This window comes from Lepidothrix coronata, unplaced genomic scaffold (genome assembly GCF_001604755.1).
Source record: "Lepidothrix coronata isolate B3197 unplaced genomic scaffold, Lepidothrix_coronata-1.0 Scaffold24, whole genome shotgun sequence".
Taxonomy (NCBI): domain Eukaryota; kingdom Metazoa; phylum Chordata; class Aves; order Passeriformes; family Pipridae; genus Lepidothrix; species Lepidothrix coronata.
The window spans coordinates 1,950,737-1,968,425 of NW_016690204.1; the positions used below are offsets into that span (position 1 = coordinate 1,950,737).

General features: G+C 51.1%; 1 protein-coding gene across 7 annotated transcripts in view; it reads right to left on the minus strand.

The window, feature by feature from the left end:
• Nucleotides 1-5,800: 5,800 nt before the first annotated feature.
• CUNH16orf71 (chromosome unknown C16orf71 homolog) overlaps nt 5,801-17,689 on the minus strand; it is a 92,808-nt gene continuing 80,919 nt past the window's right edge. For 3 of the 7 annotated variants that reach the window (XM_017809055.1, XM_017809056.1, XM_017809057.1), the window contains exons 30-33: nt 15,856-16,073; nt 13,816-13,901; nt 9,525-9,594; nt 5,804-6,270 (exon numbers count right to left, since the gene is read on the minus strand). In XM_017809055.1, coding sequence (XP_017664544.1) covers nt 6,193-6,270; nt 9,525-9,594; nt 13,816-13,901; nt 15,856-16,073 — 452 coding nt within the window. In that variant the 3' untranslated portion in view covers nt 5,804-6,192. Of the gene's footprint in view, nt 6,271-9,524; nt 9,595-13,815; nt 13,902-15,855; nt 16,074-17,689 lie in introns of all 7 variants that reach the window. The other 4 variants (XM_017809058.1, XM_017809063.1, XM_017809059.1 and 1 more) reach the window with 2 other exon arrangements.

Genomic DNA, 17,689 nt, shown 5'->3' on the forward strand with positions numbered 1-17,689 from the left:
AGGTGGAACTTCCTGGGCATCAGTTTCTGCCCCTTGCCCCTTGTTCTGTTGCTGGGCACTCCCAAGCAGAGCCTGGTCCAGTCCCTAACATCTCCCTGCAGATGCTGAAGGACATGGATGAGGTCCCCTCTCAGCCTGCTCCTTTCCAGGCTGGACAGGCCCAGCTCCCTCAGCCTTTCCTTATAAGGAGATGGTCCAGTGCCCCCACCACTGCCTTTGGTCACAAACAGGTCAATTGGAGCCACCTGAAGATCCCAACCAGCTGCAGCAACTTAATGATCTTGCTGGAGACAAGTTTTCATCTTCAAAAGGATCTTTGAAAACTCACAAAGATTTTGGGAGGTTCCTGATGGCCAGAAAATGGCCAACATCACCCAGGCCTGCAAGTAGGAGGCTCCAGGGGTCAGATCCATCCACTCACCCCACAGAGCAGCCACACACAAACACAAGGCAGGGACGGGGAGCCCAGCAAAGCCCCGCCTGAGGTTTACATCTCCCCCCAGCTGCAGCAGGAGCAGGGAAATGAGGGATTGGCCAGGGACAGCAGGGCAGGAGTCCCCATGGCCCAGACCAATCCCAATCCCAATCCCAGTCCCAGCCTGTGGGAGGGAGAGTCCAGCTGGTCCTGCAGGAGCTGAGCTGGGGTGGATGTGCAGGCCAGGCATGGAGAAGGACAGATGGGTGGATGGAAGGATGGATGGATGTGTGATGGATGGATGGATGGATGTGGGATGGATGGATGGATGGATGGGTGATGGATGGATGGATGGATGGATGGATGGATGGATGGATGGATGGGTGATGGATGGATGGATGGGTGATGGATGGGTGTGTGGGTGGACAGATGGACAGATGAATGGATGCATGGACAGATGGATTGATGGGTGGGTGGCTGGCTGGATGGATGAATGAATGGAGACAGACCGACCCTACAGCTCTTCAGCCGAGCTCCCCAGGAGTGTTTGCAGGACCATCAGCCCTCAGTTTGACCCCACACTGTGAAACTGTCCCAGCAGAGCTCCTGCCTTGCTCTAATGGAGCAGACCAGCCATGCTCTGGGATGGGCAGTGGTGCTGCTGCAGGGCCGTGGCCACGCCGGGGCCAGGTGAGCCTGGACAAGGAGCTGGTCTCCTGCATGACCCAGTTAGAGGCATCCAGGGAGCTCCTCGTGCTCAGGGCTGGTGTTCCTGCCCGAGACATCAGCTGTTCTCTGTCTAATTACCCACGGCTGAGTCATCCCGGCCCCGCTTTATCAGCGCTCACAGCCACAGACAAAGCGCCCTTTGTGCTCCTCCAGCCCCTGCCAGTGGGGAATTGCCAAGTACAATTAATCACTGGCTCCTGCTGCTACAGGCCTGGGACATGGTGCCCTGGGAAGATGGAGATCAAGGAATGGAGAAAGGCCACTGCCTTCCCAATGGGACAGAACTGGGACTAGAGCCCAGATCCCTATCCCACTCCAGGAAGGTGATGGCAAGGAAAATATGTCCCCTGACAGGGAACAGCCACCACCCCTGCCATACCATGGCATGGTTTGGGTTGGAAGGGATCTTAAAGCTCTTCTTGTCCCAACCCCCTGCCATGGGCAGGGACACCTTCCACTAGCCCAGGTTGCTCCAAGCCCTGTCCAACCTGGCCTTGGACAATTCCAGGGATGGGGCAGCCACAGCTTCTCTGGGCAACCTGGGCCAGGGCCTCCCCACCCTCACAGCCAACAGTTCTTCCCAATATCCCACCTAACCCTGCCCTCTGGCAGTGGGAAGCCATTCCCCATTGGCCTATTACCACAGGCCCTTATCCAAAGTCCCTCTCCAGCTCTCTTGGAGCCCCTTTAGGTACTGCAAGGGGCTCTAAGGTCTTCCTGAAGATCCAACAGTGGTGGCTTTTGCCCAGGAGAGGTGCTTATGGCTCTGCCAGCAAGAGCAAGGCAAATGTTTGTAAGTATGGGAAGTGTGCAGACCAGGTTTATCCAGTTTGGTAGGTATGGATGATCCAAGGACAGCTCCAGCAGGTCCATCAACTCCTCCTGCTTCCTGAACCAGACATAGACCCTTGGAGAGGAAAACCAGTGCCCAGTTTCCAGGCCATGCCTGTGCTGGGAAGGCTGTAAATCCTGTTTGCTGTGCAGTGATTTCCAGGCTGGCAGGTCGGAGCGGTGCCGTGGGACGTTCCCGGTACCCAGCAGGGCTCATCTGCACGGGGCTGGAGCAGGAATTATTTTTGGGATGGAAGCATTTGGCCAGGTTGTGAAAGTGCTGAGCAGCTGCTGTTTCTGCACTGGTGGCTGAGGAGGGTCAGCAGAGATGTCCCCGTGTCTCTGGCAGTGTCTGGGTGCTGCCCCTGGGCCGGGGCTGCTGAAGAAGGGCACAGCCAGTCCCTGCTCACCAGGAACGAGCTGCTCCTGCAGTTCTCTGGCACAGCAGAGCAGGAGAGTGGCTCAGCTGCCAGTTCAGCCCCTCCACATGCCCTGCTCAGGGGAGGGTTAGGTCACCTCTGCTCACCTGGCTGGGTATCAGTGTCCCAGTGCTGCTGGGGGAAGCCAGGTAGGGAATTTTAGTCCTGATTGGTAATTAGTTAACTCTGTTCTTGGCACAAAGCAGGACACAGCGAGCTGGAAAGCTACATGAGTGTGGCTCTGCCTGTGCCCTACATAAGGAGAAGCATCCAGCACCTCCCCATCCCTCGGGACACCAATCCCCCCCAGGGCAAAGCTCACCTGAGAGCTACCGAGCCTTCCCTGAGGGGAATAAACACAAGGTGCCCACTCCTGGCAGTGCCAGAGCAGAGCAATGAGCTCTGCAGGGCATGGAGAGCAGCTTTGCACCCCAACACTTGCCTGTCAAAGGGAGGGGATCAGGCCAGAGCACGCTGGGAAAATGGGGTATCAGCACCAGGCACCATGCTCCCATTTCTGTCACTCCAGGACTCTAAGGAGTTAACACCAACTGCCACCTCCTGTATTTTATCTCTCCTCCATTGAGGCAGCTCTGACAGTGGCAGCAGAACAATGCGAAATTCTGATTAGCTCTGGTTTTCCAGCAAGAGGGGAGGCACGAGAGGGTGGGGAATTAATACTATTCTGCATAATTTTTAATCTAAATTCCATTTCTTTTCTTTTCTTTCTCCAGGAAGCAAACAATCTAGGGGGTTTTGTACTCAATTTCTTGCTTTCATAATCTAAATGAATTGTTTGCAAGTAGGAACCAGCTGCAAAGCTGGCAATCTTGGATCAGATCTGCCTTTCCCCCAGTTCTAGCTCCTCAGCTCTGATTAGCTAATCCTGGCTGCCTTGTGGCAGTTTCCAGGGAAAAGCAGCGTGTGAGCTGCAGCTCCCTTTGCTGGAGCCGGGGCTGACGGCCGGCTGACAGCATCGATTTCGGGTGGGTCCGTGGTGCTCCTGGTTGTCAGTTCTCCGTGGAGGAGTGGGGTATTCTCCAGGAGAAAAGGCTGGCGGGGTTATTTATGGAATCCTGGCATTTTGGAAATACCAGAGGATGATTCTTTCCCCTGCTCTGTGCAGGGTGTGTTAGTTTGTTACGCTCAGACTAATTAGCTGGGCTTTAAAATAGCAATAGGAGGCACAGCAGCAGCTTCTTGCTTGGTGATATCTGGGTGCTGCCCCATTTTTGGGGTGTTGCTGGTGTGCCTGGGGGATGTGGCAGAACTGTCACCTCCATTTGGTGAGGCAAAGACGGTGGTGGATGGAGGCTCACAGAGCTCAAGCTTCAGCAGTGGGATGTCTGGAAGGGGATGGGATATTGGATGTGCCAGGCCCTGGTTTGCTACACGGTAAATTAATCTTCCCTGGGAGGGTGGTGAGGCCCTGGCACAGGTTCCCCAGAGAAGCTGTGGCTGCCCCATCCCTGGAAGTGTCCAAGGCCAGGTTGGACGGGGCTTGGAGCAACCTGGGCTGGTGGAAGGTGTCCCTTCCCATGGCAGGGGGTGGAATGGGATGGGCTTTAAGATCCCTTCCAAGACAAACCTGCTATAATTCTATGACTCCATGAATTAATTTGTGAATTAAGAGTCATGGTCTCAACTCCTGCCGTGCTGGGAGTGCTCCTGCCAGGCCTAGGTGTACTGAGGGTGTCCCACTGGGATGTCAGCTCTCCAGGCTGACTGCTGACAGTCCCCAGAGCATCACCTCCTGCTGTGCAGCTCCCCATTACTCCACTCTCACAGCTCTGTGGGACATGGCTCTGGTGACCCCCGTGCCCCCAAGCTGGTCCTGTGTGCCCTTCCCTGTGCACAGCTCCACAGCCTCATCCCTCAGTCGCTGCCTGCCTGTGCTTTATTCCACATGCTCCTTTTTCAGATCAAATTCCCCGAGTGCTGGGGGTGGATCCTTATAATTTTCATTTGTTTCAAACCGTACATGGCTTTACAAGCATGACAGAAATGCGCCTGGAGTGCAGGAAATGGCCTACTTAGCTGCAGGAGCAGAGCAGCTTCTCTGTCACGCTGACTCCAAGGACCTCGTCCTCCCCAGGGACTGGAGCAGCTGCCTGCTTCCCTCACCAGTGCATTTCTGCAGCTTCTCTTCAGGAGATGTCTGGTCCCACCACGAAGCTCAGAGAGTGGTGAACGGGCAGAACAGTGCTGGGGAGCAGAGGTTTGGAGGGTACTTCCACATTCAAGGCCAGGTTGGACGGGGCTTGGAGCAGCCAGGTCTAATGGAATGTGTTCCTGTCCATGGCAGGGGGTGGAACAAGGTGGGCTTTAAGGTCCCTTCCAACCCAAACCAGTCTGGGATTCAATGATTCTGAGTTCTGACATTGAAATGCTGTGTGAGGTCGGGACTGGTCTCTGTCCATGTCCCCTCTGACAATCTCTTTTGGCTGTGTCAAGGTGGTTTGGAGAAGGAGAGAGGCTCTATTAGGACTGTTACCCACAGAGGTAGCACAGCTTGTAGGGCCAGACCTCCAGCTTTTGGACTTACTGGGCACTTTCAGCCTCATCTGAAAGGGGACAGATCTCAGAGGTGTTGCCTTTTCAGAGTTTGGGTGAGCTGGGAAGGAGGAGGACTCACCCCAGGCCCTCATGGAAGGAAAGGCCAGTGACAGAAGGGGTTCACCTCCCAGCAGCACCCAGAGGTGGGGTGGCACATGACTCTGCCTTCACACCACTGGGACAATGCACAGGGACTGTTCGTGCTGCCTCTGCCATGCCTGGAACCAGATGCATGCACAGAGAATCACAGAATATCCTGAGCTGGAAGGGACCCACAAGGATCATCCAGTCCAACTCCTGGCCCTGCACAGACACCCCAACAATTCCACTCTGAGCTCTGGCAGCCTTGGGGCCGTGCCCACTACCCTGGGGAGCCTGGTTAGTGCCAACCACCCTCTGGGGGAAGAACCTTTTCCTAATACCCTCCTAACTCTCCCCTGACACAGCTCCACCTGTGTCAGAGAGGGTAATCAGACACTGGGATGGGCTGCCCAGGGAAGTGGTGGATTCTCTGTCCCTGGAGGTGTTTGAGGTGAGATTGGATGTGGCATCAATGCCATGGGCTGGGAACCACGGAGGGGTTGGATCAAGGGTTGGGCTTGATGATCTCAGAGGTGCTTTCCAGCCTGACTGATTCTATGATTCTATGAGTCTAATAGCTTTAGATCCTTCTGATATTGTGGCACCCAGAACTGCACAGAGGCAGGTGAACATTAAGCTGTCCAGCTTTTAATCTTATTGAATGGCTCTACCTGGTGTACTGAACCCTCCAGGGATCCAACCTTCTCTCAGACTATTTCCATTTTATTTGCTGTGGTTTTGTCTTTGGTTCAGAGAACACACTAGCAGCAGCAGCTACTGAATCTCTCCATGAAGTCTTTGAGGCTTGGGGAAGATGGAGTTCCCAAGAACCTGAGAGACAGACAGCAGTGAACACTGCTGAAAAGTTCACTTACTGAACTTTTCCCAGTCAGAGGAATGCTCCAAACCTTGCTCCACAGACACAAGCAGACTGTCTCTGAATGCATTCCATTAGAAACCATGGCTACAGTTCAGAAATATTTGTTTTGGGGCTCTGATCCTTCCTCCCACCACTCTCACTTATCTTAGCGATGCTAATGCCACACTTCAGACTTTGCATTTTAATCCCAAACAAATATTAGTGTTCTGAGAGCTGGGAGTCCCCATGTGTCCATCTCCACAGTGGCATCCAAGGCTGCTTGGAGGCTTTGACTGCCTTGGCTAAGAATCCTGGGATTCAATCCAGTGGATGCTCTCTGATGTCAGTGAGTCAAAAAGGCCGCAGAGCAGCTCCTGGGCCTGGGGAGAAAAGAAGGAAAGGGTTGGGGCAGAGCTGTGAGTTGTGCATGGCAAAGAAACCTCTTTTCCGATGCAGGTTTCTTGTGCAGAGGCTATTTTCCAGGCTGGATTAATCCCAGTGCAGAGATGGCTGGGAAACCTGCTAGTTGTGACCACTGTTAGGCCTTTCTCAGGAGTGATGTTTTCGAAGAACAACAAATAGCAACAATATGCAGAGTGCTAAGTGGGACATTACTCCCTCCCCCAGCTGCTCTGCCTCTCTTTCCCAAACCTTGCTCTGGAGCAGCTCTGGCATGGCTGCTTCCAAGCTGGAGAGGCCAGGATATTGCCAAGGGCCCTGGGACAATCCTGCAATCCTGGCTGTGCTAATGAGCACCATGTCCCATACAGCACAAGAGATGCTGTGCTGATGCCCACCCTACACAGCCCTTGGGGCCCTCCTGCCAGCTCTGCCTCTCCTCACAGCTTTTTAATCTCTGTTATAGACTCCAGCCCCTCTGCTGCTGAGGGGCAGAGTGGCCAAGAGTGGTTGGGATGTGTTTTCCGCCCGTCCCTCTGCTCCAGTCCCAGGTTTCAGGTGTCTGCAAGGAGGGAGATGCTGGAGCAGACTCGGGCAGAGCTGAGGGATTAGTGCTGCCTGCCAGTGGAGGCTCAACTGCATCCATGGGCTCTGAGGGGTGACTGTGCAGACACTGTGTCACCCCCTGCACGTCAGTGACGTCCTGCACTGCCACCGAGGGACGGCCACCTCGGCCTCACGGGCTCATCCCAGCCACACTCACAGCTGTAGGGAGGGGAAACATCCAGCCCCAGGACATCCCAGCACACCCTGACTACTCTCTTACTGCTGGAGACATCCCAGTTTGGGCAGGGACATCTGGAGGTCCATGGAAGTTCAACAGCCCCTAATGGTGGCCATGGCTCTCTGGTGTGACCATGGTCACACTTCCAGATGGGAACTGGTCTGTGTGTGCCCAGGATAAGCCTGCACGGCATTTTCAGGGTCACTGTGTAAAAATAAGGAACTTCCAAAGTGTGGATTCGTCTGCTCCTAAGGCAGATGTTTCACACAGGCAGGTGAAGGTGCTCCAGCAATGCAAGGCTTACTTACCTCAAGGGCTGCAGAAGCAGGCAGACAACCAGCCCAGGCCCAGATGTCAGCACTGACACAGTCCACATTTGGACAGCTGATTTCCCATCCTATTGCCTAATCCCAAATCTCACAGGGAGAAAGGATGATGTTCCTTTTCACTTCCATGGCTCAACTCCACCAGTAAAGACTGCAGCTCTGCTCAGACCACGAGGATTTGAAATCCATGTTCGTTTAACCCTCCTGAACTTTGCCTGGTATCAGGATGTTGCTCATTAGCTTTGCCCTGGAAAGCCTGGCTGGCATTTCATAAACTCATTAGCGAGAGATCAGAGGCTCAAACATCATTCCTTGGGCCACCCTTTGAGGTTCAGGTTCCCTGCTGCGCTTGCTCCTCAGATCTCACTCTGATTCCTGAACCTACCCTGGATTTGGGAGCCAAAGACCCATTGGAAAACAAACCTGCTCTTTGTACCCCCAACAAGATATGCTGCACCCACCACTGTCCCAGGACTACAGTCCTGGTCTAAACTCTGAGCTGCTGAGAGCAGCCCCTGCTTCCACCAGCCCCAGAGGGATTAGATTCCACATCCCAGGCTGTCAGAAGCAGGGAGAAGGGCTGAGCATATTTGCTTTTTTCTCCTCTCAGCACAGAAGCGCTCTAAGCCTTTTCCTGATAGGCTGATTCCCCGGTGCCGGGAAGCAGAAAGGATTTTATGTCGGGCAGGGATATGTAATGTCCTTTCAAAGCAAATCAGAAGCCAGCCTGGACTTGCTGCCCTGTCACATTCCTTGGCAACAGCCTGGCACCCTGGCAGCAGGCAGCACTGAGCTGTGACAGCCCTGCAGAGCTGTGCAGGCAGAGCTCCCAGGCACTGCAGCGGGAGCAATCCCAGCCACGCTGGGGAGAATCCCACTGTGCCACGGGGAAAGAGGCTGAAGGCAGCAGCTGAAGGACTTTGGGGAAGTTGGGGTAGTTTTGACTGTGTTAAAAGAAGGAACACAGACTTCAAAGAGGGCTCTGTGTCTTTTAAGGCTCAGTCCTTAAAGCACTAGTCCTGAAGGCAGCAGCTCTCATGTGTTGTATGAGGTTACAAGCACAACCTCGCTCTACTGCTGGGTTTTTTTGGGGAAGTAAAAGGGATCCAGAGGAGAGGCTTGGGCATTTGCTGTAATTTCTCACTCCCTCCAATTCTTTTATCACAGAATCACAAAATGGCTTGAATTGGAAGGGACATTAAAGATAATCTCATCCCACACCCCTGCCATGTCGTCCCACACTCCCTTCCACCAGGAGTTTATATCTCCTAATCCCAATTCTTCAGGCACTGCCTCCTCTATCCAAACCTCTCGTTTGTTTTGTTCTAAACTTTGATGATTACAGCCAGAATTTTAGAATGTATTTATGCAGTTTATTCCCATTAGCTGCCCACATGTCTGGAGTTCAGTGTTTCCTTTCCTGGGATGAACTACTGAGAAAATATTCAGCCAACCCATCCCTGGAATGGCTTCATTTCTCCTCTTCCATTTGGATTTGGGCTTCTGAAACATAATTTCCAGAACATAGGACATGTGCCAGCTTGGCCACAGAGCTGAGTGAACATTTCCTGTCACTAATTTTTGACAAATATCACAGCTATGTGAAATCCTTCCCTGTGAGGGTGCTGAGGCCCTGGCACTGGTTCCCCAGGGAAGCTGTGGCTGCCCCATCCCTCAAGTGTCCAAGGCCAGGTTGGACAGGGCTTGGAGAAACCTGGGCTAGTGGAAGGTGTCCCTGCCCATGGCAGGGGGTGGAATGAGATGGGCTTTACGGTCCCTTCCAACCCAAACCATTCTGGGATTCTGTGATATTTTTTTAAGTGTTGATTTTTGAGAAAAAAAACCCTGAATTTCTATGGAAAATATAGATTCTTTATCAATATCTCCAAGTCTTTTGATTGAAAATTGTGTCACCACTGTAATATGGGAGACAGCTTGACAGGATTTTGGTCCCGTCTTCCCCAGGTTCTGGGCTCAGTGTAAACCAAGGTTTGGGGCTGCCACAAGACACCACCTCTGTCTCACAAAGCTTATAATTTTTCTAAAATTCAACCAATATTGACAAATTCCATTCATCACAGTGGCACAAAGGACACATATCTGTACCATAAACTTCTCTACTTGCCTGATTCTCATTCTGGGGATAAAGGAGATGCTCTGCAGTGTTCAGGATGGACTGCTTCTGCCAGCAGGCACTGGGGGTAAAGAGGAAGGGAAGGCAGTGTTAGTTTGCCCTGTCAGCTGTCAGGGAGTGCAGATGACCCAGCTCTGAGGAGGACTGTGCTCTGTGCCAGCAATTCCAGCCATGGGCATCTGCTACTGAACTTCTTTACACAGCTAAATCCTGGGTTTTACAAAGCTTTGTATAAATGGCTTTGCACTATTAAAATATAAACCTTCACACTAACAGTTGCATAATGGGGGCTCTGGGGCAGACATGTAAGTGTAGATGGTTAGCTCTGTGCAAGACCCCTGTGCAAGGGTCTTGTTCTCCACAAAGATAATCTGGGTGTTTTACACGAAACCCAGGACTTTCCGAGCTGCAGGGACTGCCTCACTAGTCCTTGTTTTGCTCTGTTCCTCCTCAAGCCACACACAGGCTGACCCTAAAACGTATTCAAGAGAAATCAAAAGGCATGCTACAAATTTCAAAAGTGCCTTTTAAACTGACTCTCTGCACACTTGGAGCCTCAGGCTTGAAAATTCTCCAGAGTCTTTGGACGCCACTCCCTGCTCCCTGCCCCCATATCCAGGTATTGTGCTTGGCAACAGTTTTCCTTTCAGTGGTTTTCAACTGCTCTAAGATTTTACACCCCATGTGTTCATTTTTTTTTTTTTTTTATTTCTACACCTCCTACCCCTCCAAAGCTCCCCGGGATGAGCTTCCTATAGGGATAACATCGCTCCCTGCTAACAGCAATTAACACTGGGAAGAATGTTCCGTCAGGAAGAATAACATCCAGCCAAGTTCCTTAACACTTGCCTTCTGTTCTGATTGCATTACATTGTTTAAAGGCAGAAAGGCAGAAAGCCTGGCCTAAACTCTGATTTTATTCTGCTGCAGTGTTTTGGGTGTTTTACCCAAAACCTGCCTCCTGAGTTCAGTACAATGTTAACCAGGTGAGCTCCTAAGTCTGTGCACAACGTATATAGGTCCTAACAATCTTACAGGCATCTGAAAGTACTTTTTAAATGCTTAAAACCATAGAGGAGTAATCACTATGGCACCAGCATCACCTATTAAGGCAGCTAAATCTGGTTTGTCATGCATAAAAAGCAGAGCATGCCTTCCTTCCAGGAGCTGCTTTGAATCCACTGCTGCACATTCTTCCCTCTGCCACCCTGCAGCCAGGAAATGTGGCTGTGAAAACAAGTTATGGCAGGGAAAATTCAAATGCTTTAAAGTGAGATATCCAGGCAGCTGGATGCTGACAGAACTAGAAAGGTAAGTCTCACATAACTTTTCCTTGTCTGTGGGGTAGGACTGTGTCACTTCCTTCTCTGGGTTCTCCCCCTGGTTCCCACTGCTCCCAGGCTGTGCTGCAGCTTCCCCTCACCTCTTCCAAACACTGACTTCACTCTGCCCTATGAGTTAGCCTTGGCACGTGCCCAGATTCTCCCAGATTCCTGCTCTGGCTCCACTCTTGGCAGGCAACCAAACTCACAAGCTGCTTTTGTGTCCACACCTGCACTGGTTTTGTCCCTCCCTCTGTTCTTCCTGCCCTTTGGTGCAGAAATAATTCCATCATGGATGTCCAGAAAGCAGCCGGAGTGGGCCCTGCTGCTTTCTGCAGCTCCTAAGACACACTTAGGAGGGTCTGGGTCTGTCTTCAAACCCCCCAGGGACAGAATGTCTCTCCAGCACTACCAGAGCTGGCTTAGGGAAGCTTTAATAGAGTCAGAACTAGGAGCAGTTACACTGGTAAAGACCACTTTGCTCCTCTCAACACTTGATTCCTCCTTCTTATCAAGACCCATCTCCGACATCACGTCCCAGGCTTTCATGCAGATGGCAACATTCCTCCCCTGGCACAAAGAAATGTGCCTCAGCTGTGAGTCAAGTCCCAGGGCTGTAAAATAATCCCTCCACCCTGGTGCTTCAGCAGTGCAGCTCAAATTCAGGCCAAAACCTGGGCAGGTCGTGGCAGAGAGAGTGAAATAAATACCCAGTGACTTACATGGTACAGAAAGGACTGATGGAGTTGTCAGTGTAATTAACCTCAGGTGTTACTTAAATTGAAGATGTCTTGGCATGAAGTGTCCTTAGTGAAGTCAGGCTGGGTTTTCAAACATATTGGCAAAGCAGATTTTAAGCCATGTCTTGTGAGACAGTAAGGCCTTGAGCTCCTGTTGGCTGAAGCTGATCTACCTGAAGATGTGAACCTCCCTCCTCCCATCCTGACACACACTCTCCTGCCCCTCCCTTCCACAGGCACCACTGATCCTGAAGGCAAATATGGGTTTTTTGTATGAAATGGCTGCCTGATCACTGGTTCTGGCACCAGGGTGAGAGGCAGAGTGGACGCTGCCACTTGAAGTGCCTCTTGACAGCCATAACTTATGCACGTGTATTGTGCAGTTCAGCAAGGGACTCTGTACAGAGCAGGATGAGAGGTGAAGGCACAGTGAGACTGAAACCTATTCCTGCCCACTTCCTTCTCAGCCCCTGGGCTCCCTGGTAAAGACAGGAGAAGCCATAGGAGGTTTCTCTGGAGGTGCTGCCTTGAGACTGAAGCTGAAAACATGTCAAACCTACAGAAGAGGGAAGTGCTGGGCTGCAGCTGGTCCTGCTAAGCAGCACCCATGACTCTGGGAAAAAAAGAGAGGTAGGGGGCCTTGTACTGGCAACCACTCTCCCAGAACCACCCCAGTGATCTCTGGGGTTCCCAACAGCTCAATTTTCCCCTGTAAACCAGGAAAAAAAGTGGAAGAAAACACAGCAGAAAGGTCTTGGGGAAGTTACTCTTTGCCTCCCTTTAGTGCTGTGCCTTGCAGGGTGGAAGGTTTGGGATGTGGCTCCCAAGGATGTGATTTTAAATGAATGGGAGCAAAGTCTATATTTTGCAATTACCTTAAACACATTTTTGAAAACTTACTGCTGAACTTTGTTCCAACCATTCTTCCTAGGTGTGGCCCTGAAACATTTCATCAAAGTATGACAAGTCTGAGGTGCCTACAAACGTGGATATTCAGCTTTGATCCCCTTGATGCTTGTAAACTCCATTATCCTTGAATACTTATTCCTGTTCCACTGACAGCATCATCTGGAAGTCCTCCAGATGGTCCAGCCAAAGTCAGGGCAGTGTTATCAGTGTGGCTCCTGGCCTGCTCCTCACTGAATTTGTCAGAAAACACCCTCCTTGCTTCCCCTGCCAGAGGAACCATGTGCATGAGCTACACATCCCATTGCCAAACACCAGCCCCTGTGCAGGCAAACCTTCCCTCTGGGGAACAGAGGGTTAATTGCCCTGCTAATCACTCCGTTTCACTAATCGGTCCCTGCAGAGGGGTTCTGTTTGTTTTTCCAGCCTCATACATCCCCTATCCAACGTTTCTGGTGATTTATTTAAGAGGCTAATTTTGATTTTGCTCTCTGGCATTTCAGTATTTTTTCCATAGCAAACATAAAATCTGCTAAGATATTTCTCCAAGGAATTTTATTGATTCAGCAGGTCTATTCCCAGTGTGAGTCCTGATTTCAGAATCCCCTGTATTCATGGAACCACACTGCCAAACCTCACAGACACTCCAGGTCCTTAACCAACAACACAGCTTAGTATTTAAGGTCCTGAGTATCCCACACATGACTTGGAAAGTGTGGGATACTCTGAGGTATTGTGACCCTCACAACAAGAAAGACATTGAAGGGCTGGAGCGTGTCCAGAGAAGGGAATGGAGCTGGGGAAGGGGGAGGAGCAGCAGGAACAGCTGAGGGACCTTCTCACTCTCTCCAACTCCCTGACAGGAGGATGGAGCCAGGTGGGGGTCAGGCTCTGTTCCCAAGGAACAAGGGACAGGATGAGAGGAAACTGCCTCAAGTTATGTCAGGGAAAGTTTAGGTTGGATACTGGGAAAGTTCCTTCATGGAAGGGGTGGTCAGGCACTGCAACAGGCTGCCCAGGGTGGAGTCACCATCACTGGAAGTGTTCAAAACACACATGGATGTGGCACTTGGGGACCTGGCTTAGTGTAGTACATGGTGGTGGTGCTGGGCTGATGTCTGGATTTGATGATCTTAATGGTCTTTTCCAACCTTAGCGATTCCATGATTCGATGATTAACAAGGTAACTGTGAAGAACAGGTTGCCTTTGAGTGGCACCTGCCCTCATCAGACCTGGAATTACAGAGGAGGAGGTGCCCCTCCTCAGAGCACAAGCTCAGTAGGGGTGTGGGGCAGGGCCATGTCCTCTCTTACCTGTCCAGCAGGGAGCAGAGGCAGGTGACAGCATTGTCCCGCTGTGCTGCCAGCACCAGGCACAAACCGTCCTTCAGGAGGGAACACTGCAAGAGAGGCAAGAACAGAGCTTTGGTGCTGCTCTTCACTCAAATGAGTCTAATTCTGGCTGATGAACCACTGACAGCACCAATAACCACTTGTGTGTTGTGGGAGGGGCTGGAGCCACAAAGCAACAGACTCTTCCAAGTTGAGAGGATCTTGTCTGAGCTGTTATCCAGCTCCTACAGCTCACTGTTATTCCTGCTCCCCTCTCTCAGAGTGAAAATAAGCAGGGGGTGTTATTCAGTCATTACCTCTGCTGGAAGCAGGAATAGGGAGATAAGGTAAATGTTGAGATGTTGTAGCAGAAGCATTCATTACTTGAAGGAACCCACCTCCCTTCCAGCACGGGAAAGCAAAGGCTGTGACATTCACCTTTAGCTCAGCAGTGCCAGATCCTTCTGGAAGCACGCCAGCTCTGCCCAGAGTCATTAATCTCTGACAGGAGGAAGGAGGTATGGCTCTGCCCCACACACACTGATTCACTTTGTCATTCCTAGAGAGCTGCACATTCCACGTGCAGGGGGATGGATCCTCGGGGGACCCGCGGGAGAAGGAAGCAGTTCTTACAGTAATTGGCTGCTAGATGTAATTGCTGTTCCATATAGATGTGCTTCAAAGGGATGTCAGTTTAAAAAATCACAACCTGAAAAGGTCTTAGCTGCTGTTATTACAGTTAACACCTACAACTGAAAGGCTGGAAGCACAAATGTGTTTTGCAGAGGGGCTGCTGTGGTCTGACAGCCCTTGGGTGGTTGTTGATTTGCTATTGCCCCTGCTTTACCCTGTGCTGCTGACAGCACTTCCTTGTACATTCCACCTTGATGCTTTGCCCTGGCAAGGTTCCTGACATGGTGGGCTTTTCCTACACCAAAACAGTCTGGGCCCAATATTTGGGCTGTGAGGCAATGCCTGCTCAGCCCAGCAGCACAGCCCATGCTCCAGCCTCGTGAGCACTTGCACAAGCCCCACACTGGGCTGTAGCCTGAGCACCCACTAACTGAGAATCCCAGAGTGGCCTGGGGTGGAAGGAACCTTAAAACTCATCCCATTCCACCCTCCTGCCATGGCCAGGGACACCCTCCACTAGCCCAGGTTGCTCCAAGCCCCATCCAGCCCTAGGGATGGGGCAGCCACAGCTTCTCTGGGCAACCTGTGCCAGGCCCTCACCATCCTCACAGCCAAGAATTCCTTCCAAATATCTCATCTAATCCTGGCAGTGGGAAGCCATTCCCCCTTTTCCTGTCCCCCCAAGCCCTTGTAAATTGACTCTTTCCATTTTCCCTGAAGGCTCCCTTCAGGTCCTAGAAGGCCACAATTAAGTCACCACAAAGCCTTCTCTTCTCCAGACTGAACAATCCCAGTTCTCCAGCCTTTCCTCATAGCAGAGCTGCTCCATCTCTCTGATCACCTTGGTGCCTCCTCTGGACTTGCTCCAACCGGTCCATGTCCTTCCTGTGATGGAGACCCCAGAGCTGGAGGCAGCACTCCAGGTGGGAAATCCCCGCCTAGGGCTCCAGGGCACAGTCCAAAATATGAAAGAATTGTTCAGCGTTGTAGTAGAGGATTAATGGGGTATGATTAGAGAAAGGGAAAGAGAAATTGTATTTATATGGAGAAACAAGACAGGAGACAGCAGCAGAACACATATAATAGTGCACCAATGAGTGAATGGAATTGAATGTTCAATAAATAAATAACGGATGGGCAATTCCCACTAAGGATACACTCACATGTAATGATGTTGAGGTTGGGGTCAGTGAGCCAGCAGGAATACAGGAACACCAGGGAGGGACACTGCCCAAGTTACTCACCAGAGGTGTCAGAGCTCAGAGGCAGTGCTGGAACACTGCTACCAAAGCAAGTTTGCTCAGAGCAAACAGCCAGCTTAGCACAGCAGGGCATTAAAAAGCTCTTCTTTTGGGAAGGAAGCAAAGCCCAGCTCCAGCTGTTCCATACCTTTGCTGCCACACTGCCCTTGGCCCTGCTGAGTGTCCTGGAGATGCAGAGAGCCTGTGGCATGTCCAGCACAGTGAGACGAGCTCCGGTCACCACGAAACCTCTGCCAAGAAGCTCATCCAGCAGGTCCATGTAAGGTGGGGGCTCTGAACCCCGCAGGATTATCCCAGGCAACACGAGGCAAGTGCTTTGGCAGCGGGTATCCAGCAATGGCTGACCTGATGGGAGAAGAGGAAAACACTTATTTGGTATCTCCCCCCCTCTAAGTGATTCTTCCCTGCCACAGACGTGGAAGTGGGATGTTGGAGGCGCTCAGGTGTTGTGATGTGGTTTGGGATGCTCATCCCAAGCTGCTGGACTGCTGCTGTCTTTGTGTCCCTATCTGGAGATCACAAGACAGCAGTACTGACCCCATTTCAGGAGTCAGACAAGGACAACTGCTGCTTTGCTACAGGAGACACGATTCCATTTCATTTTTTTCCACGCAAAGAAATCTGTTAATCCAGCTGCTTTTATAATCCCTAATGTAATTCTGCTCAACATACGTAAGACTTAATGTATTTCATATTTTCCTCATGATAAATCTGTCTGCCCATTAGGCAGCAGCTCTGTGATAATTATTTGCTGGAAGGAGGTTTCCTTGTGTGCAAGAGCTTCCTCTAGTGTTCAAGATGAACCCAGAACGTGAGTGATGTGTCTGCCTTGCTGGAGGCACTTACTATATCCTGCCTGACAGTTCAGGGATCACGTGGACTTGCTTTTCCAGGACAGTAACTCTTTGAAATACATTTTCTGAGACACAAAAACATCAAGGCTGTACACTGGTTTCCTTTTTACTCTGCTTAGACATCTTCAAAGCAGAGATCCTCATGTAGCAAGAAATTAAGGGCACGTATTTTGAGATTTGATTCCAACACTGGGCTGTGCAAAGCCTGCAGAATACCTCTGCTCTCTCCACAAGCTATTTTGTTTATTTTATTTTATGCAATCTCTTATAAAAATCAAGAAGTGCTTCAGTCACAGCAGACCTGTGCTACAGGCCCAGTTCTTTCCCATTGTGCAGTAAGATAATGGGAGAAATACCAAGTAACAAATACCTTGGGGAAAAGCCTCCATCAGAGACCCCCTACCCAAAGTGACAGCTCTGCTGTCCTGAGGGCAGAGGCCTTGACTTACTACCCTTTCCCTGCACTTCCACATGTGCTGCCTCATGCACCTCCTGGTATGGGACCAGTGCCCCAAAGTCCTGTGTCAGGAAGGGTTTAAGGAGAGATGTGATGGTCTGTAATTCTGTAGCATTTTTGTCATACTCCTCTCTCAAGTCTACAACAATCCTGTGGTTCCACTGCTGCTGTTGATGGCCACAGTGACCAGGTGCAGCACAGAACCATTTTCTGAGCTGCCCACATCAATCACACCAGAACTCAAGCTACAGGAATGAGAATGAGCCAGTTCCAAACGATTCTGTTCCCCAGTGAACACCACAGGGGTGCTTTACTTGATCACTGCTTGTTTGTAAAGGCTTGGGATCAATCCACAACATCCCAACATGGCAGCATCCCCCTGTGTTAGTGACCTGAAGGATGCTGTATCCCAGCTGTGTTTACACTTGTCCATCATGTCAAATCAACAGAAAAGGCTCAGAGAAGCTGCTGCATCCAAGGGAACTGACAGCCTTGCTGAGGCTTCAGCTCCACATCAAAGTCAGCCTGGCAATAGCTGGGAGTCATTTTGAGCTGGCAGCTGCTCAGCAGCAGTAGGAACTGAATGAGCTCTCAGTCCAGTTTCTGAGAGTTAGATGGCTGTGCTGCCAGCAGCACTCCCTGCATAAATT